The sequence below is a fragment of the Mastomys coucha genome, unplaced genomic scaffold, assembly GCF_008632895.1.
Source record: "Mastomys coucha isolate ucsf_1 unplaced genomic scaffold, UCSF_Mcou_1 pScaffold6, whole genome shotgun sequence".
In the NCBI taxonomy this organism is placed as follows: Eukaryota; Metazoa; Chordata; class Mammalia; order Rodentia; family Muridae; genus Mastomys; species Mastomys coucha.
In genome coordinates this window covers 50,102,877-50,125,690 of record NW_022196912.1, presented here as the reverse complement: position 1 = coordinate 50,125,690, position 22,814 = coordinate 50,102,877, and the positions used below count along the sequence as shown (strand labels likewise).

At 37.4% G+C, this 22,814-nt stretch overlaps 1 protein-coding gene across 30 annotated transcripts in view; it reads left to right on the top strand.

Moving 5' to 3' along the window:
• Positions 1–22,814, top strand: part of Hdac9 (histone deacetylase 9) — an 832,819-nt gene that overhangs the window by 512,714 nt on the left and 297,291 nt on the right. For 20 of the 30 annotated variants that reach the window (XM_031355577.1, XM_031355573.1, XM_031355564.1 and 17 more), the window contains one exon: positions 14,672–14,932. The exons of 1 other annotated variant lie outside the window; for it this stretch is intronic. In XM_031355577.1, coding sequence (XP_031211437.1) covers positions 14,672–14,932 — 261 coding nt within the window. Of the gene's footprint in view, positions 1–14,671; positions 17,306–22,814 lie in introns of those variants that run through there. 9 more of the 30 variants (XM_031355586.1, XM_031355579.1, XM_031355584.1 and 6 more) reach the window with 1 other exon arrangement.

The following is a 22,814-nucleotide window of genomic DNA, read 5'->3' as shown; positions in this document are numbered from 1 at the left end:
TCAAGGACCCAAACTAAAAAGTCCTGAGCAATATCGAGCAATACTAAAAACAAATTTGTCCAGGCTAGCCCCTTGCTTTTTGAGGTCAGTGCATTGTGTGTTGGTTGAGTTACTGAAATGGAATTGTGCTCTTTCCGGCCTTCTTTGTCTAGAGCCAATAGGCCCGTGGTTCTCAAACTTTGAACTGTGGGACTCCTTTGGGAATTAAAAGACCTTTTCACAGGGGTCACCGAAGACCATGGGAAACACAGATATTTACATTACGATTCATAACAGTAGCAAAGATTACAGCTATGAAGTAGCCACAAAAATAATGTTCTGCTTGGGGGTCACCATAACATGACGAACCATATTAAAGGGTCACAGTCTTCGGAAGGTTGAGAACTGCTGTTGTATACTCTTTCTGAGTCATCTGGCTGCAATAGCATCTCTCTAAGTTTGTTAACTTAATTTCTATCAAATCAGTTTCTTCTGGAAGGAATTAACTTCCTTCTTTGCCTGTTGCGGTCCTCATCAGCTTGAATGCACAGGTTCAACTTATAGTTGTAAAGTGAGGTTTATGTGTTTGGTGGCTTTGTGCAACAACTTAAAATGAGTCCATATCCTTTTTTTAAAAAACTGCCAATTGCATGGAATTTATATGGGATGGTGGACTTGAAATCATATTTTTGACCTTATAACCTTTGTCTTGAAGTTAGGTTTGCTTATAAACCTAATATTGGAGCGTGCTAATTCTTTGCTGGAACTCATTTTCACATTTATCAAAGTACTTGAGTGTATTCATTCTGCCGTTGATAAATCAGGCAAGTGTGTCTCTGGGAAATTATATGTTTTATATGAATAGCTGTAGAATATTTCAGTATTCGCTTTTTATGACCCAGAGTTGCCACTGTTTCAGACTCAGATGGGATGCTAATGCTACATTTTTGTATTGGTGGTATCACACTGGAGATTTTGACAGGCGGATGCTAAGCTCAGTCTCAGGATAACACTAAGATGAGAAGCAAGCATTTGCATTTGAGCACTAGGCACAGCAAATCTTATCAGCAGCTTTTCCCATGTGGGGCTGATTCCTTGGAATCTGTTAAGAATTCTATCCCAAATTAGAAACAAACCTATACTTTGAGGTATACGTTTATACAGTGGGTTGATTATTAAATCTTGTCTTAATTAGGTAAAATGAAGGCCAGAGAACTTCAAAGTGTAAAGCTGCTCTCTGGATGTTAGCTCCTCTCAGCTCGGGTGTTTACATTACTCAAACAGGTCTCCAGTTGGCTTTACTCCAAATATGTATTCCATATGTCTAATCAAGTGACATATACACACTGGCTATCCTCTAGATTTTGAAAATATTTTAGCTGTCTTCAATTGTCTAAGGAAATGGAGAAAAATCATATGAAAGGAAATATTGAACCTGTATTGTGTTTGGAAGTGATTCTGATAGGACTATCCATAAGTAAGTTACTACCGGTCTCCCTGCCTCCAAGGTGATAAGGACATTTACTTTTTATTGGGTTATGGTTATACCTTAAAGGCCAAGAGTCACTAAGTTTGTGCATGAGAATATGCCTACGCATATTCTGTTCACTTCGTTAGAATGGTTATTAGTAAGAAATAAGCACAGAAACTTTGTCATTTTCTATTATCATAGATGAACCTTGATGTAATCCTTCCCAATGGAGAAAATGGTTGGCATCTTAAAATCATGGTCCTCACTCACGAGTAGTCATAACAGGAAATAAGCATATGTGAAAATGTAGGTGTGCAAATGGCATGCTTAAAATATCTTTCCTTTAAGACTTTTAGCATTTTATAGCTCTTTTTTCCCTTGAGTACTTAGGGAAAAAAATTACAAAACTCACGCAGAACACAGTTAAAAATAAAGATATCTGGGCTGTCAAGGTGATCCATTTAAATATGCTTGCCATCACACCTGATGCCCTGCATTAGATCCAAGGACCCACATGATAATGGGAGAGAACAGATCCCCACACGTTATCCTCCGACCTCCACATGTGTGCATACCCACACCCATACATACAAGTATATACACAAGTTAAATAATACATGAATAAGTATAATATGTATTTTTTAGAAATAAGGCTATTTCTAAACCAGTATCAAGTTAAATAGTTGGCCTTCATGGTAAAAAAAAAACTCCAATGATATATATGATTGAGTTGTCAATAATCCTTAGAAAGTTTAGAAGTACCCTATACTTGGTGCAAAATTTTTAACTGAGTTTTTGAAAATCTTATGAAAATATAGTATAATATTATTAATCCTACCTAGTGATTTAACTACCCGTTGTCATTGTTTCAGTGCCATTCACATGGGGTATTTGTGTCTCCCAAGATTATTTGCCTTTTATAATTATGTTAGAAATGATCAAGGGCTACCAGAAATATAAAATTTTTATTGCAGTGTCTTCCAGCAACTAATGAGGCAGCTTGAAAAATAGGATAGTTCCATGAAAGAGAGAAAACTCACTCTGAATGATTTATCATTCTCTTCATGAGTATGAACACTATTTCCACAGAAAGACTGTTGAGATGCTTAACCATGCAGAGATCATATCTTATACCATCTCCTTGTGTGTTTTTGACAGTTTTAAAAGATAAAAATTGTGCATTTTTATCCCCAGTATATGTATGTTTAGACTATAGTGCTTTATGTTTTGACAAACTTTAAGAAATAAACAAACAAACAAACAAACAAACAAACAAGAGTTTCTTTATCCTAGAACATGAGAAGGCACTTGGTTTTATCTTGTTTCACCTGGGTTGTTTCTTCTGCTGGGAGTCAAAAGAGTTCTCAAAAAATTCACAAAATTATAAAAGACCCACCACAAACCACCCCCCTCCTAAAAATAAAAGTAGGATATGAGCAATTTTCTCCTGAGCCCACCTTATATGTTGTCAGTCTCCCTCCAGGACAATAAAACTATGATCTAGTTAAAAAGCAACACACAACAGTCATTTTTCCATATCGGCGAGCTTTTGGGCATAGTTTAACAAAAGCACACATATGCAGTCATGTCATTGTGGGTGTGTTGTTTTCTTGAATGTCCTTTAGGTTTAAGAGTGGAGGACTCAACTCAAGGTTGAGACACCACATACCTGATATCCCGTGCCCTCCTAACCCCCAGAAGCAGCATTCTGTTGTAGCTTTAGTAACGTAATTGATTCATGCCCCAGAGTTTCTGCTTTAACTGAAATTTTCATACATTCTCTAACATTTGCCTTTTAAATATTCATCCCATGAAATCTATGTGATCTGAAGTTTAATATATATGTGGACTCACATGCCATTCCCCTTGTCCTCACTAAGCAAACCACCACTAAATTCTCAGTTTGGGTAGACATGGCCTTATGCCCTAATAATCCTCATCTAGTGTCTTCATGGGGTGACTCACAGAGTAACACAGTGTACTCAGAGCAGGACAAAAGTTGAGAGGATGGAAATTGAACTTTTTAAAGGAAATAACATTTGAGATTTGATTAGTTACCTCCCTTGATTATTTTGTGTTTATAATCATCCCTTTTTTTCTGTTCTTTCACTTTTTTCTTTCTTTTTTCCCCCCTGGCTCTGTGATAAATATCTTACTCATTCCTTTTGGCTGGATATCAGCCAACACATTTTTAAAAACAAATATAATTCAAGAGATGATATCTTATATATGTCAAGGTTCAGCCTAGATATAAGCATTTATTATTTATTTATTACTAGGATACTTAGGCATTTTGACATGAGTACTATTTTATCATAATAAAGATATGTGTAGGACAAGACCAATAAATTGAAGGCCAAACAGATGTTCTGTGTTGCTTTATTAAGGCAGGTAGATGTTCTCTTCTAACCACCAAGGCAAAATATAGTTATGTTCAACCCTAAAGCTGAGCAAGCAAGGAGTTTCCGTAGCACTTTGGGAGAGACTCTGACCCTCAATTCAAGTAGCATATGTTTCATTCATTCCTCTTATTGTAATTGTATTAATCAGTGTTACATGTCCCCCATGTTCCCTAATGTTTTATGACCATCGCCTGTCCCTAGTTATTTATCCCCAGAAACCCAAGGGTATATTCTTTCATCTTAGTGATCACATGCAAATGTGGCATGTGTGTATTTCCTTCCTGAATTGAGTGCTAATATAGGATTGCTGTTTTACTATTAGAAACACCATGCATTTTACCAAAGCTCTTTTGAAGATCACCAATCCTATAGACATGTATATCTTAAAATATCACTCTTTATGAAGCCATAGTTCATATTCATAAGCAAATCTGTACTTCACATTAGGTTTATTATAACAAGCATAATACTATCTCTGATTACTTATAAGATTAAAATTTGAAGCATAATTTAAAGCGTGTACCCATTTTGAACCTATCTCTCCTGGTGTAATTTTCTGCTTTCTTTTCTGTGTTGTGCATCTCCCCATTGTCTGCTCCCCTAGCTTACTAAGCTTAATATGTAAATAGAGCAACTCCCTTTTGCATACAGTGTCTAGTATGAGCCGAATTCTCCATGCCAGCATCTTTCTATGCATTATCCCTTCAACAACCACCAAGAATATTAGATTTTCCAAGTATTGCATTGAGTTGATCAAGTTGTTGGTGCTCCCTGTCCAAAGAGCTAGTCTATTCTCAACTGCTGTGTGAGTGATTTCAGTCTAGTTCCTGTCAATAAGCAGATGATTTTATGTCACAAAGCTACAGATCTCACATTTCAGAGCAAAGCAGATGAAATTTTAAAAAGCAAGGTGATTGTGTGTGTGTGTGTGTGTATGTCTCTGTGTGTGTTCCTTTGGGTTTGCCAAGATATAGAAATCTTATTTCCCCACAGTGTGTTTAGGTTCCAGCATATTGCCCTCCATTCGGATACTCACATGCTTGGCAGTCCTCATCTGTAGTCCTGGTGGTGGGACTCACAGGTATCTTGTTGGAGCAAGGCTTGCAGACGTCTCATCATACATGTGTGCATGGTGCCAAGCTCAGCTGCAGCTGGGTCACACTGTGCTTCCTTCTTGAGTGCATGCTGCCACATGGCCATATTTTATGTTGGACAGACCATCTTCTTACAGGAGTTCTGAGCAAGCCCAAAGCTAAAAGTTGACTGACTTCATCCTGTTCTACTGAAATGCAAATGTTGGCATCTCCTCTATGGGGTGGGTGGAAAATGCCTTGTTTTAAGGCTTAAAAAACTGATGAGCAGAAACCTGAACAGTGCTTTCATTTAGGAAAGTAGGCATTACTCTTGTCAGGGTTCATTTCTCTCTATCCAGCTGACAGCTTGTTTCCATGCAGAGTCTTTTAATCACCAATTTAGGATTACATTTTGCCCATTAGATGAATACTATCTTCAAAAAATTCACACACATTGAAGGCAGTTTTTATTACAGTAAAAAGCCCCTTTGCTTATTTGTCTATCTATTGAAGTTTATAAATGAAACTTTGACTTTTCTCTTAAATAGATTCTGTTTTGACATGATTAGGCCAATATAAATAGATCCTTGTAGGTATGTAGTGTGCTTTTATTTTAAAAAAATCCACTTATGCTACAAAACCAGCTTACATCACCATGCAAAATTTATAGAAAAGCATTTCAATATGTAATTACAACTTGATGGTTTATAATACACAGAAAATTGCTTGTTGCTTTATTATTAGATATGATGAAATCTTGGGTTTGGCAATGAAGCTAAATGACCCTTCCAGTGGATTGATGTCTACTCTTCATAAATTCTCCACTGATGCTTTCCTAGCTGCAGGGTCAAGGGAGGGGCCTCAACCTTTATTTTTCAATCTGCACTTTTAATCTACTCAGAGGCACTTTTATTGAATGAAAAAAAAATAGCCAAAAAGGAGTATGAAGTAAGAGAGCAGGGTAAAGGGAATTGTCTGGGGAAGGGAACCATGTGACTAGCTTGGCTGATGTTGACTCCAGGCAGGTCAAAAGGAGAACACTGCTAACTAATACTGCTGCTTCTCAACTTTGACACAGAGTTTCATTTGACAGACTGAAATAACTAAGTCTTGATAAGGAGTTTTTAATATAGCTTAAGTAATACATTGAAGTGAGAACAATAAATAGCCGGCAGTTTCTTTCTTAAGGTTTGAGTGGCTTTTAACTCCCTAAGCTTAGTTCCACTTTTTCTGTAGCCCTTGGCTGTTTCTACAAATGCTTTTCAAACATGAGTGTTCAGAGGATCCTGAAATACCATTTGTTCTAAAATATTCCAGTTTCCCTAGGATGAGTCTCACCCAGATCTACAATCCTCCACCCCACATATTCCTTCACCCATTCACTAATAATTACATCATTCAGCCATAAACCCTCCAGTCTACAAAATCAGTGCTAGGACATAGGTACTAATGACGTGCCACAAAAGATTTAGCGTATTTACACCAATTATGGTACATAACATAAGTGAAAATAAAGAAAGCATTACCTTTTCTTTGAATGACCCATAGGCCTATAAACTGGCAATTTTAAGATGGTTATGGAGAACACAGACACCACATGTACTGTATAACTGAGTCTTCATCCCTCTAAGGGAGGTGTCTGAAGGTGTAATTATTTGTGAGTACGGCAAGGTTGGTTAGAGTATTCCACAGTGTGCTGATCATTCTTTAGTAAACAAACTTGAGATGCTTAGAGGGAGGATGGCTTGAGAGGATGGTAAACATACAATCTATAAACATGCAATCCCTGTGCAAGCCATCGCATGTGTATTCTTAGACAGCATTATAGTTTTGTTTTCCTTATTACATTAATAAAATGGCACACATTATAGTGCTTGAATCACTATCCATAAAGGAACTTTGTTGTAAAGCAAGCCACTATATTTGGCTCCAGCTCCATCATATGCATCTCTGTCCATTACGAAGCAGGCCTTCTTTTCTCTTTGAAACAATATTACAGTTGGTGGTCAAGCTTTTTATTGAAATGTGATTTCCATACAGTAAGTAAAACATATTCCTTTTGCTGACACAGTTCAATGAGTAACTAAGGAGAGAATGTTTTGAGCCTTCTTTCTAGACAGGAAGAGTCACTGTAATGTTAAGGCATTGAGAACCAAGGGTCTTCATTGTGGCTTTGTTTGGATAATCATTGAGCATGAAAAAGATAAAAATTAACTTATCAAAAATTTACTTTGTCTTTTACATCAAGGCATATAACCAGTAAAAAAGGATATATGGCATTTTGGACATTTAATTATATCAACAATGAACTAATATTTAGAGACACTCTTGTCTTGCTCTTTAATTCTGGCTCTGCAGGTTCCACTGAGATGCACAGAAGCGAAACGGCAGGGCTTCTCCTGGCTGGGGGCTGGAGTGTTTCTCTAAGTACACCTCTTGATTTGAAAGTCCTCCAAATTCTGCATGTTGTTTCTGAGAACAGTTAGTACATACCTAATCTATTTGTGAATTGAGACAGAATTTTATCATTATTTTTAAGTCTAGTTTCCTTGGAGCTTAAGGGAAAGGTCTTGTTTTTGAAAAGGAGAATATTACATTTATTTAAAAGAAAAGGGGGGGAAATGAGGCAGGCTTCTATGGTTGCCTGAGTGAAATGTTTGAAAATCTGAGAGAGAATTTTTAAGCAGGGACGAGCTGCTTGAGGGTGCTTTGCAGGACAGTTGAATGAGGACATTCATATTTATGGTTCCTCTACTATGTCAGGAAATCATCAAATAATTAAAAATAAATGTTTTGGTACCATTGTTAATTGATGGTAAATGAAGGTGTTTGGGGGAAGCAAATGAAGAACTTTATGGGAAATATTTAAATTTAAATTTCAGCTATTATAATGAAAAACACCCATGCTTATACTATATTTATAGAGTTTGAACCAAGCAGTGTAACTTTCATAGCAATGAGCTTAAAGTGCTAATATGTTAAAGTTAGCAATACAACTTCAAACAGTATTTAATTAATTCATAACATGTATCAATAGAATATATGGTTTCTATCATGAAATGTAAAAGACCAAAATTATTGATTGCCTCTAACCCTAGGCGGTAGAGATAAGAATTGGAGAATTTAGTTGAATTCGTTACTTGAAGACAGGAAATTTGGACCATTTGCCAAAATACCTGACAGATCTTCCTGTAAGCACGTTTGTAAATAGGAAACCCCACACCCAGAGTGGTCATTCACTGCCTGTGTTTTTCTCACTGCCTGCACAATGGCAGAAAAGTAGTATAAAGACTTAGGGGCACAATGACAGATGAGGAAGAGCACAGATTAAAGGGAGAGGAGAAGCTAGCTACACCACTCCCCCTTCATCTCCGCTGGAGTTCCCACACCGTGACTCACCTGGTGTCAGATGGACAGCACTCCACAGTTTACAGATGGGAGCTCAGCAGAGACTCAAACAAGCCTGTGCATTTATCTGTCACACAGATGTTTCATCTCCTGTTTTCTAGCCAGCAAGGCAATAGGCTGACTTTGCTGGAGGATCACCTCCAGATGTTCAACCAAAGGGAGACCCTGCCACCCCACTGAGAGTAAGCCAACATCTTGCCACATCTGTGGCCACTCAGCAGTAGTGCAAATTAGAAAAGGGTTAGCTGTACCATCTTTGTAATGGTTGAGCTTGGAGTTCAAAATAAAAAAAAAAAAAAGACGCATAGAAAACAACATAATCTGAATACTTACAAATAGTACCAAGTAACTTCTCATTTTAAAAAATTTGAAATAAGTCAAACCTGGCAGGCAGAATCTCTCTGTGACTTTTGTCTGTAGATTTTCCTTGCTGATGTTAATTGCTAATTTTTCCACTCTGGCAAATGTGAGTTTTTAAATGAAAACAGCTTTTAGTGAAATACCTAAAATAAAATAAGAAGTGAAAGTTAACCCCCTCTGGGCACTTATGGCCTGAGAAACTGGCTTTAAGAGGTCCCATTTATCTGATTATATGACGCCTATGTTCACAGGGAGCATCTTTACTTCTCAGAAGATGAAAAATTGGAAGACTTCTTACCATGTACAGAGTACTTTAATCAAAGTCTGAGAGGGGAAATTATGAAAGCTTTGTTATTAAGCATTATGTATTCCAATATTTATTGTACTTCAGCTAGATGCCATGCAATGTTAGAGTTACTTGGATATAAAATGATAAAAAACATCCAGCTTGGGCTCTTGGGATATTTGAATTCCAGTAAGAACACAAATAATCATAACTGTAAACAAAAAATAACACTATAAAGCTAGATAATAATCTGGGCTACAAATAAAAATATATTAGCAAAATGGTAATTGAGGTAATTTCTATAAGGAACTAGCTCAGGCATATAGTTATGAGGAAGTGAAAAGCCCAGTCGGTCAATGTCCCAGCATGTCACATTTACAAGACAAGCAGAGGCCTAGCTATCTGGAGCACATAAATGGTAGGTTATGTGCAAGAAATGTTGCAAGAAATAAGTTGGGCCAGGTCATGGAAAACTTGTGGACCATGTGAGGAGATGTGGATGTTATTGAGAAAGTGGCAGAAAGATCTCCGATGGATGGCTGTCTATTGAGAAATGATGTTATAGAACAGAGTGAAGTGATTATTGAGACTGCCATGTTGAAAAGACTCAGAGCATCTAGAAGGAAGCCCAGAATTGAGTGTCTTGTAGCCCCGGGAAAAAGAATGACAGTGCCTAGGACTGCAGGAGTGACAGTAGCAATAAAGAATGGTATCAGCACAAAAGCTGCACTTTGAGATTGCTGTGGATGCTTGCTAGCTGATGCAGTGGAAATCCAAGGAAGACAAGGATGGAGTTTAGACTTGTGGGTCATGGAGTGAGATCTTGGTACTAACTCAGTGCGTAAGCTTGGGCAAAAGCAGGATCTGGGTATGTGGAGAAGAGATCATCTCTGTGCTATTCAAGGTTTATGATACATTTTAGATATTTTACAGCTCAGCGTTTTTGGTAGAGTGATCATTAAATATGCAAGTTTGGAGCTCACTAGAACAATTGGAATTGTTTACATTGCTCAATGGTCATCACAATATGACATTTTAGAAGATCAGGCAGGAGGGAAATGATATAAAATGTTCTCATTCTTTAAAGTCACAAATTCACATTTTGTGATCATGGCATGACACAGTTTCCATTCTTCAGAGATTCCTTCATCATAAGATAAGAGTTTCAAGATGGGGTTAGATATTTTTCAACTACAACACTTCATACCTACATGATTTCTACCCATAAATCGAATGTTTCGCTGGTAAACATTCCTTTTACAAACCCGAGTGGAATTCTCTTCTTGGAAAGAGATCATTTGCCATGCTTCTGATGACCAAGTAATGGCAACATTATTTTTAGCCTTCTCTTCCTGCTAATAGCACAGAGATAGAGATGAAGCCAGGGAATGCCCTGGAGCAAGTGGCATTGTTTCTCCTGCAATGTAGTGTATGTATCTATGTCAGTGAATTTGTGAATACTGAACCAGTTGGATCCATGGACTAGATGAGGCGATCTCTGGGTATTTTTGTGATCTCAGAAACACACTAACAGTCAAATTTCAGGAAGTTTTCCATTTAAAGTATATTTGTTCTATGATCACATCTGAGTTTACTTTAACATGCTTACCACTTTTGAAAAATTCTATTCTAGTGAATAGTACTGTTGGTCAGCACTAGGGAACACAGCCTCCTCCTATCTTAGCTGTTCGACTCTATCATTGTGCCTTCCCTGACACCTGTCAATACCAGTTTAAATAGCCATGGAGGATCAAGTTGAAGGCAGGCAGTAGAGAGACAACTCCATGGTCAAGAGCACTTGCTGTGCTTCCAGAGAGAACTCAGCTTCCAATCCCAAGACCCATGTTCAGTTTGTAGTCGCTGTGCCATGCTTGGCCACCTCACACACATCTTTATCTCCAGTTCCAGGATCCAAACCCAGTGCACTCCACAGTCACCTACTGTCTTAGTCAGGGTTTCTATTCCTGCACAAACATCATGACCAAGAAGCAAGTTGGGGAGGAAAGGGTTTATTCAGCTTACTTCCACATTGTTGTTTATCACCAATGGAAGTCAGGACTGGAACTCAAGCAGGTCAGGAAGCAGGAGCTGACACAGAGGTCATAGAGGGATGTTCCTTGCCAGCTTGCTTCCCCTGGCTTGCTCAGCCTGCTCTCTTATAGAACCCAAGACTTCCAGCCCAGGGATGGCACCACCCACAAGGGGCCCTACCCCCTTGATCACTAATTGAGAAAATGCCCCACAGCTGGGTCTCATGGAGGCACTTCCCCAACTGAAGCTCCCTTCTCTGTGATAACTCCAGCCTGTGTCAAGTTGACACACAAAAACCAGCCAGTACACCCACATACATGACATGCCCATCATGACAGACACACAGCGCACATCATGAATACAAATTTAAAAAAAACAACTTTTCTTATAATGCCCACCTGAATTTTTCTCTGTGCTGTTAGTACTGACCTTAACTGTCAAGATTCAGTTAAAAAGGTGTGCACAGAAACCTGATTAAAATCATCTGAAGAAGGAAAAGTGAAGGCAGAGAGAGAGGGATTCGAGGTTTGTTGTGAAGGGATATATGTAACAGTGGAAGGGAAGGTTTTTCTTCCAGTTGAATGTTGTTGCTGAAAACATAAAGATGAGAATAGCCCAGAAGAGAGGAGAAATTCCTAATGCTAGAATGCACAATAGTGGAAGATGTTGGGATACAGGACATAAGCCAAGGATTTGTCATTGTAACAGCCAAATCAGCGTTGTCCCAGCCTGTAAACAGTCCTGAGGTAGCTTTTGCATACATAAACACATATATGTAGCATAACAAGCAAGAGTATCAGCAGGAAGAGAAGGAAATGATATGAGAAGAGAGACAGGGGCCAGGGATTGGGTGAATGGGGAGAGAGAGACCTCCAGGCTCTACTTCTAAATGACAATGGGGTATTTATTTTATTGTGCAGAAGAAAATACCAAGCATAGCACACATCCAATATAACCCACAGGAAGAGAGCACGGGAGTCAAAGTGCTAGCTGAATTTGCTCCTGCAAGGTAGGAAGCAAAACACCTGAGGAGAGTGAAGGGCAGTGAAAATATGATTTAGAGGAAACGTGATTGTATGGCTCCCGTGAGAACATTCTCAGAACGACCCATGAGAAAGGAATGGTTCCAGAAGGCTGATCAGAGTTGCCCACCGTTAAGCAGGGACCTCTGCCAGGGCATCTCATGAGCTGTGGACTGTCCGGCTGTTACGTCTGTCCTTGGCCACATACCCCACACCTTTGTTTATGTCTGCTGTCCCCATGAAGCTGCTGCTGGCAATGTTGTTTAAACGCTTGTATGAGGGTCACCTGGATCAGTGTCCCTGAGCCTGCCTTTCAGCATTTTCTGACAAGCCAATGCCTCCCAGTCACTTTTCCAGTGCATTTGTGTTGTCACGGGGGGGGGGGGGGGGTGGTGGAGGTAGATGTGCTTTCCATGTTTCACCTTTCTTCTCCTTTTCCTGAGTCAGTCTTTCCTCCTCACAGAGGTCCTCTAACATAGCCTGGCTAGCAAGACCAAATACAGCAGTGCTGCTCAGTGGCATTTCTCTGAATAATACGCTATGTTTTTCTTAAAGTAAGACTTTTTCTTCATTTTTTCCCTATCATTTTCTATTGTCCTGCATGTTCTTTTCCCCAAAACTGCAGGATATGTGTTCCCACGGTTACATAGCCAGAATTTAGAGCTATTGTAGTGTTTATTCTTCAAACTCTCAGCAGTGTGCAAACAATTATGCATTTAAGACAGGAATTGCCGATTAGCGGTCCAATCTAGGACAATTGTACAGAAAATAGTTTTCTAAAATACACTTAAAGATGTTGTAAGCATGGCGAGAGGAATTTTCTTCTCATGCCGACTGCCCAGAAATAATAGTAATTAAATTTTCAGCACGAAGGAAATGAATATAGAAAATTTCTTTCTTTTAAGAAAATCTGATATACCCGGGCGGTTGGTGGCTCACGTCTTTAATCCCAGCACTTGGGAGGCAGAGGCAGGTGGATTTCTGAGTTCAAGGCCAGCCTGGTCTACAGAGTGAGTTCCAGGACAGCAAGGACTACACAGAGAAACCCTGTCTCAAAAAAATTTTTAAAAAAATCTGATATGGCTTTTAATTTGTATGTATTCTCTCTTCTTGATCATCTCTGATGGGATTGGAGATATTTGGGTCTTATTCTATTATAGTTCATATCTGTACATTATTATTCTCCATGAAATTGTGGTATTAGCTGTGCCTCTTTCTCTGTGATCTTTTTAGTGTAGTTTCCTCCTTTTCGGCCTTCATCCAAAACACAACACATTCTCAGCAAGTCCTTCACCCCATCTCAACCCACCCAATGGCTGCCTGTATATACAGGGTACATTATAACACCCAAAGTTTTTTCTTTTTTAAAGTTCTTGTTACATATAGAAATATATAAAACTTGATACATAAAAAATGAGGAAAAATGTATCTCTTTGATCTCTTTATAACTATAAAACCTGAGTCTATAGAATGCAAGGCCTGCCCATTTTTCAATCATTAGCAGTGTCTTGAAGCTAACTGGCACTAAATAAATAATTGTTGAAAAAATTAATGAAAATTCCCAATATGCTTTCCTCCAGTGAAATTTAAAGGATGTCTCAGCATGTTCAGAGCTACTCAAGAACAACTATACAACATCTATAAAGATGCCCTTCAAAGTTTTGGTAATATTTTATTCAAACATTAAAGCCTGTTTATATTTTTTTAAACCTAGTTATGTATGAATATGAGTTGAACTTAAATCGTTATACAGGATAATTTGTAGTTTTAGTTTCCATGGCCATATTAAAAGTACACTGCAAACTATGATGATTGGCAAGCTGGTTACACATACATTGACTTCCCTCCATCTCCAACCATCCTTGAAAACACAGTTTAAAACCTATAGAGTCAATGGGATTATATGAAATAAAACAAAACCAGAAGTCCAGTGTGTCAGATTATAGAATATGAAGATTTACATCCATTTTTTAAGCTTGTTTCTGTGGGTTTTTTTTTCTATAGTTAAGTTAGTTGTATCACCAGTCACTTTTTAATAATCGTTAATCAATGAAATGTTATGATACTGAAGGCTATATATTATTTTATTTATAACAACTAAAATGTCTAAATGTATTTTATTTGAAATCTAACACCTTGTTTAATTCCTATTTAATTCTGTTTGGATCTAGCCATAAAATATTATACCTGTCCAAATGTTAAAGATCATTGACTTTCAAACTTCAGAACCCCATAATGAACATTTCTGTATTTTACAATTCTTTTTTCTTAAATACTGTCATAATTTGATCATATGAATACTAGAGAATTTGTTATAAAGCACTACTCCTATTTATCTTGGGGCTTTTATAGTCGTTAACATTTGCTGAGATGTCAGTTTGACGAGCTTCTACACCAACTCCATCTTTTCTTGAGAAGAGTATTACTCTCCAGTTTCTTTGTGTGATGAGGACTGTTGTGCAATATGCCCTTGTGACAAACATTTCGCAGCATCTGTGGATATGGTTTATTTACCCTTTCCTGCTCCTAATGTCTCCGGCATTTCCTAGCACGAGTTGAGTTATTAAAATTGAGAGTATAACTTGAATGTGTTGCATCAGGAACTATTGACTTTTGAACTCCTGAACACTCTTTTTTAGCTGCTATCGAAATCTATTGAACAACTGAAGCAACCAGGCAGCCACCTTGAAGAAGCAGAGGAGGAGCTTCAGGGGGACCAATCAATGGAAGACAGAGCCACCTCTCAGGACAACAGTACTAGGAGCGACAGCAGTGCTTGTGTGGGTGACACACTGGGACAAGTTGGGGCTGTGAAGGTCAAGGAGGAACCCGTGGACAGCGATGAAGATGCTCAGATACAGGAAATGGAATGTGGGGAGCAGGCTGCTTTTATGCAACAGGTAATAGGCAAAGATTTAGCTCCAGGATTTGTAATTAAAGTCATTATTTGAATATAAAATAGGTTGCAGATTTTGGTAAATGGTTATTATTTCCTATCAGCTCATGTCTCTGATTTTAGTGATTAAGAATTCTAAAACAGGTAAAATGAATTTTTTTTCTATATAAAGTATCACTCTATACTGATCTCTGAATGGGTATCAAGGTTTCATTGAACCTTCACTGGTGAGAAAATATCTGTTACACTAAAAATATGCTATATAATATCCAAGTAATCAATAGGCTTTAAGTCCACCTCAAAGCCTGATCCAACAGTTACTTCTAGAGAAAAACAAACTCACTGTTGTATGTAGTTTTATCTGCTGAGGTCTATGAGTACAAAATATAGTTTCCCAGCCTGGATAATGAAGCATTCTATTAGATTTGATGTTTTTTAACATATAGAACTCAGTTTTCATATGACTGTATATATTGTATCATACTACAGTCTTGAACACTGTTGAAGATAGTCTGCCCCACTCTCCTCCCCCTCTCTCTCTATTTTTTTTTTCTTGTTAAGTAGAAATGTTGTGGTTACCATGCCAGTAGCTCTAGGTTATTGTGTAGATTACAACTGAAAATCTTGCCAGTTCAGGTGGTTTTAAGTAGAGATGCAAACGGAAGTTCTGTTTTGAACATGACATTATGTCTGCTATAGCACTGCACGGTTTACTTAAACCTTCTGTAATTTGCTGACATGATGTACGGGAAAAGATCAAATGAAGCTGATGCAAATGTTAGTGAGAAGGAATGTACAGCACCAGCACGGTGGTCCAATAAGATGCTGGGATGTATGGACAGCTGCAGAAAGCATAGTATGACTACCACCTGCTATCAAATTGAAACCAGTTTTACAAGAGGGTGACTCACATTTATACCTGATGTCTTTAGAATCTCTGGCATACAATTCCATGGCATACATCAGATCATTCTGGCAAATAAAAAAAAATGAATGTTGGATTTAACAGAATAATCTGCTTGTATATAATGCACCTCCAGAAGGACAATGCCCTTTGATGCTCTAAAGAGACAAACAACTTTGAAGGCAGCAGAAGATAATGTTTCTTTGAGTCAGTTGTTTGTGAGGTTCCTGCTGTTCTACTGAAAAGCGATTCTGTGGCTGGACAGGAAATGCTTTGAGGAAACAGGAAGTCCAAGTGATTCACGTAGGAGGACACGTAGGAGAAAGAATCCAACGAGAGTGTTCTAGTCTTTCTGTTTTTCAAGGTTGTTCTATGAATTGATTTATTGTCTAAGAAAATCACACCATGAGTGGGGAAACCCTTACGGAAGGAAGCTATTCTCTGGAACATTTCCTTAATATTCCCTTTTGGTATGTTTGCCTTGTTTTACAAGTTTACTTTTGTTAAGCTAGTTAAACGTGCGCTGTAATAAGGCACATTTAATATGGATAATCCAAATTGACCTAGAATCTTTGTGAGTTTTTTCCTCCATTAAAATATTTATATTTCTTAATCCATGGTATTTTAAGGTGTAGTATCCTGTTTGAGGGAGACATAGCACTTTTGCCAAATTTAGACATTGTTCAACTGTATGTTATTGGCATGTGTTGTTTACATTTTGCTGTGACATTTAAAACTATTTCTTTTAAAATGTTCCTGCTAAAGATACATTATCCTTTTTTAAAAAGTCTCCATTTGAATTAAATTAACATAACTAGAGTTAGAAACTTAAAAGTTTTTCCACTTAATGAAAGTCCTTCTGATAATTTGACACATAGTTCTAATAGGCAACTCTCCCTATCACCAATATGTTTGCTTTAACATATTCCTTCATATTAAAATGACTTTTGTCAGTTGTTTTGCATTAAAAATATGGCATGCCTAAGATAAAATTGTATATTTTTCCATCTCATAAATATTCATTTTCTTCAAATTCTTTTTTCAATCTCATAAAAAAAAGGGATAGTGCATCTTTTAAAATACATTTTATTTGGGGAGGAACATGCGGCTGAGCAGACTTTTGTATAATATTACTTCAAAGATATGTGATCACAAACAACAAAAAAAAACCTATTTTTTTATAATGTCATTTGAGAGAACTTCATCAGTATATTTGGTGGACGTTACTTGTTTGAATTTGATAGTCTTTGAATTTAGTCAAGAAACTACCTGGAACCAGTAAAAAGAAAAGCTGGACGTAACTAACCTTAGAATTAATTAATCAATGTCTTCTAAGATCTACTGTATTTATTATGATTTACACCCTTGGAGGTGAGCTCTTGTTTTGTGTTGTAAATATATTGTTTGTATGTTTCCCTTCTTGCCTTCTGTTATAAGTCTCTTCCTTTCTCAAATAAAGTTTTTTTTAAAAGATCCCTTTTCATACATTTGGCTTTGTGTAAACTTGATATATTTAATAGAATTTGAAAGCTGTGCATTAGATCGCATATACAAAAATTATTTCCTTTTTTTTTTGTTGAAACAAGAAAATGAAGACATTTTGAACAGTTGCTTCTAATGTCAATTAAAAGAACACATTCAACTACAATAACTATACTGAACTATTTATGTCAGACATTATCAACCAGCGAACATGTAAAATCGGTTGCATGCTCCATTTTGTAGTGTGACCTTTTTAAAGATGTGTTATCCTCTTTGGTATTTAAATTAAAATGTCATCCTCTAAATATAAAAAATATAAATAGCCCCTAATGCTATTCAACTTAAAAATTATTTTAAAACTTTAACATAGACTGGCAAGAGCTCAGCATTCACTCCAGACATCTGTCACCAAGCATAACAACATGAGTTCAATTCCCAGGTCCCACAAAGTAGGAGAGAACTGACTTACTCAGATTGTCCTTGGACTACATTCCAGCTGTAGCATACACACACACACGCACACACACACACACAAATAAATGTAATCAAAAATTTTAAAATAAGCTAACATATACCCTTAAGTATAACAAGCTCTCAACAAATATTACAATGAATCCTTTTGCAAGACTCTTAATAACCATGTCTATTACTATGAGATTCTAAACCACAGATAAAAGTGTCAGAGAACAGACTTAAAGAGGAAAGAGTAGGGCAATGAACTCCCAGTATATGGTGGTAGTTATTAGAATGCTGTATGATGAACAGAGAAACAGATAAAGAAACCTTTAGTGTGCTCTAAAGTTTAGCTGCTTCTTCTGATACATTGCCAACAAAACTCCTCTGTCAGAACTTCAGAATGTGTTACTATTGTTTGGTTAAAAGTGTTAAATGTGTTTCTTTCTAATGGCCTCTGGTTCATTTAATCTATTCTTGAATGCTACCATGCAAGTCAGGGTTTCCACAAGTCAAAACAGTACTGAAGTAATATTACATGAGGTATTATCATTCTTTCAGCACTAGGGAAGGTGGCAGCTGAGGCATAGATTTCTACTTTTCGTAGAAAGCATAGCAGTAGTCTTTAAGAATTTTTGTATTCACTAGATTTGTGCTTGCAAAAAGGCATTACAAAGAGAATTCAAGTACAATGTATTTTTCAAATCTAGTGCCTTATTCATGTAGGGGTGGGTAGCAGAGTAACTTTTAAATTTTGTGACTTTTTTTCCCCAACAATTGGAGCATGCAGTTTAAAATATCTATGTATGGACAAAAATGGATATACAACTGAGGATTAAATGAACACATGACTAGAGTCTGTAATTGTAACCAGCTACAGTTAAGAGCTTCAGGTAAAAGAAAGAGAAGGACTTGGGGATTATCGCTCACCTCATCATTAACATCCCCACACCCACTTTAAAGAGGAATGCACAAGTGCAGTGGATCAAAGAATGTAGACAAATACTAGGAAAATTGGAAATGCACCTTTTGTGTCAAGCTGAGACTGCACTTAAATTTTAACCTGTTTCCATTCATATGGTTGTGCTTCCTGGCATAATAACTTCCTGGAGTCTTAGAAATTGTATGGACTATGATGCAATATTTTGTACCTATCTCACTTATAAAATGAATCTTACTTTTAACAAGGGCAAACCTAAAAAACGCATAAAGTATGGTTGCAAGTACCTTAATTCTATTAACCTCTTACCACAACACTTTGAGATGGGCGTAGCACAGAGCACTGGAGCACAAGCAGTGAAGTCAAGGTCAGGCATTTCCTGGCAGCGACAGTCCACCTTTCAATGTGAACACAGGCACTGTGGCACCGCTGTCCTCAGCCCTGGCTCCAGTGCTGTGTGTGCAGATCTCCTTTTTCATATCCAGATGCCTCCTCCCATCTACCGGATCCAGCTGCTCCTTGTCTTTACTCCCTCCAAATGAATTTCCCCTTTTCCAGCAACATTAACAGATTTGAATCACTTCTTTAAATCATTACTATAAATGAAGATGTAGAATTAGTTTTCCTAATTCATAGGCAAGAGTTTTGCGAGCAATTTTTACCTTCATCTCCCAGCCAAAGTGCAGGCCAATGCGTACACAGGAAGCCATCCCTTACAGACATTCAAAGCACTGAGGCTGCACTGATAATCACTTTGTCCAAAATTGGTCCATATAATGTGTGAAAGAGGTAAATGGGACTATTCCAAGGATCCTAAACTCCAAGAGGGTTGTCTAATTCCAAGGTGCCTAAAAAGCTTTCTGAGGGAATTTTAGACTCTGATGACACGCCTTGGTTCTGATCCCATATTGACATATCATGTTCTGAATCCACATGATTCAGGGCATGTAGAACAGGCTATCCCAATCAATTTTGAGAATATTAGAGGACCTTGATTATTTTCTAATACATGACCTAATTGGTCATGGCTTTGGTCACAGATCATCTGATTCTTGGAATGATAATTCTTGGAATTATTTCATACATTTCTCTCGTTGTCTTCTGCCATATGAATCCATTGTAGGTTATTCTTCTGCAATATAAATCAGTGCTACTATTATACACTACTATTATAAATAATGTTTGTCTTTCGTATCTATTTGCCTCTGGTAATTTAAGTAATTTATTAGCTTCTTTCTGTAGCTTTATTTGACCATAACTTATCAGATTTGTCAGATTTGACATTTCATATCCATGAGCTCAGACACTGTGTGTCCTTCTGTCCCCAACTTCTTCCCTTTTACACAGTATTTCAGGTACAAGAACTAATGAGTTACAGATAAGCACTCCAGGGATGGAAATGATTTGTGAAAAGAAAGAAGTCAGAAAGGAAAGACCACACAGTGACTGAGTTCCTTGATCTAAAATCCTGACACTTGTCAGTAGCTAAATATTTACTGACCTATAGTAATATTCTACTACATACACTGTATGCTGTAGAATTTGTCAATTACCAGGTGTGGTACACTGGATTGTTTCTACTAATAATGATACTATGAACATTCATATACAAGTTTTGCTTCTCTGCTTACATATGCTCTTATTTGTCTCCAGGAATTTCTGAGTCACTTAGCAACTTTACTTTTCAAAGGACTAACAATCTCTTTTCTTTCTATACCTAAGCCATATGGCTTTCCTACTAGCAGTATCTTTAGTTCCCAGATTTTCCCCACTTCTTCAACACACTGTGTTCTGGTTTCTCCCACTACCCCTCTGCTTCTCTCTCTCTCTCTCTCTCTCTCTCTCTCTCTCTCTCTCTCTCTCTCTCTCTCTCTCTCTCTCTGTCTCTGTCTCTGTCTCTCTCTCTCTGTGTGTGTGTGTGTGTGTGTGTGTATGTGTGTGTATTCTTACATTGTACCTCATATCTCTCGTCCTTGTTCTTTGAGGCAGTCTCTTACTGAATCTGAAACACACCAAGTAGCCTAGGCACACTGACCAGCGAGTTTCAGAATGCCTCCTGTCTTTGCCAGACCAGCACAGAGATGAAATGTGTATGCAACCATACAATGCTTTTTTTCTTGGGTTCTGGGGGTATAATTGAGCTCCACATGTTTGCGATGGGAGCACTTTACTGTGTGAGCTCTCTTCCCACCCCCCTTTTCCCCATGTTTCTTGTGGCAGCCATGATAACAGCTGGGAAGTGCATTATTCTTGAGTTGATTTCTACTTCACCCTGGATTAATGATCATGAACAATTTTCCATTTGCTGATTTCCCGTTTGAGGAACTCTTCAGAAAATGTCTATTTATTTATCTATTTATTTATTTACCATTTTAAAATTGTCTTTTTGTCACTGAGTTTTGAGATTTAATAAATGCATATGCTTATTAGACCCCTCTCAGAAATACATGTTAAATACTTCTCCATTCTGTGAATTTCTGTATAATCTCCTTGATAACATTCCTTCATTATCAAACACCTTTAATCTTAATGAAACACACCTTTAGTTCCTTTTGTCTCTATGCTTTAAAGGTTGTCAGTTAAGAAACCAACTCCTGACAAAAAAATCGCAAAGATTTACTCTTATGTTCCCTGTTAAACATTTGCAGCATACAGTTTCTGGCTTATGAATCATTCTTAGTTCTACATATCATTATTACAGTTATTTTTCTGTTCTGCATTTGTGTATTTTGATAGTTTTGCCAAGTTATTACTGTATATCACAGATTGGATCAGAATTCTCCTACCTCACCCTATATAGTGTTTGTGTTACAGCCTGGCCTTGGGATTTGTAGAGCATCTCTTTCTCCATGTTGGGTTCTCCCTCCTTATGCATTGCCCATCTTTCCCTTATTTTTGGTGGATTTGACACTTGCTTTCGTGCCATCCTTGCCTATGACTCTCATCACTCCATCAACTCTCCCAAAAAGTCTTCTTCATACTTTTTTTCTGTTATTATATCTTCATGATGCTTGATGCAAGGGGACTATAATTAGCTACTTGTGGCACATATACCCATGATCAGCCACATGAATTCTATTTGAACAACTGTTGTTTTCATTCTACATAATAATTGCTACCAGTATTTTTTCATGTAGATTTTATTGGCTTGCTTTTATTTCCTGTATGAGACAGAGCTTTCCTACTTAGACTGTTTATTGAACTGTATCAGTTCTATTAGATATAGCTACTATTTCATTTTCATGACTAATAAATGATAGTTTTTATGGATTTCTTGTCTAATATCATCCATAAATAATTAATTTTCCACATTTTATATTTGACTATGAATCATTGTAATATTTTTTATACATCTTTAGATGTAGCACTTTATGTCATAATATTCATGGCCTCTCGGTTAACTTCTTCATTTCTGTCTAGGCTACTTAGAATTTCTGAAAATTGAAATCTTGGAAAAGGTCAAAGTGATTCCTATTTTTACTGAGTATATAAGCCTCATCTTTATGCACATCTAAGAAAACGGTTGTTGAGCACCGAAATTGATGTGTTCATTTTACAGTGTATGAGTAAGTCTGTGGCATTCTGCATGTGGAAAGACTTCATGGTGATAACCTCTGGGTGGTTAAATTGTGGAATGAATAGTTAGAACACCAGAGTTCCCACTCCACTCCCATCACCTGCTAAGACTACATGTGAAGACATTTATTTAATCATCCCAACATCATGCTACTTACGTGTTCAATGTGATCAGTTGCTATAATTTGTATAGAAAGTGTAGATTGGATCTATATGAGCAAGTAAGAAAGCAAAGCCATGAAAATGGCTATTGTCTACTGGATCACAGGAGGTTCTCTTTTAGATGTGCATTACTCTCCGCCTTCTTTTGCTCCTACCACAAAACAAGTGATGTTATGATTTTATGTTTTGGGTGGTGTGGAAAATTTCTGTTTTTTTCTTTCTTTTGAAGACAGAGTCTGAAGTACAGCAGGCTGACCTTGAACCCCTGTATAGCAGAGAATGATTTTGCAGTTCTGCCTTCACTTCCCCATTGCAAGGGTTGTAGGTCAACATCACCAGTTTGAGTCTGTTTCTTTTTTCCACCAAATG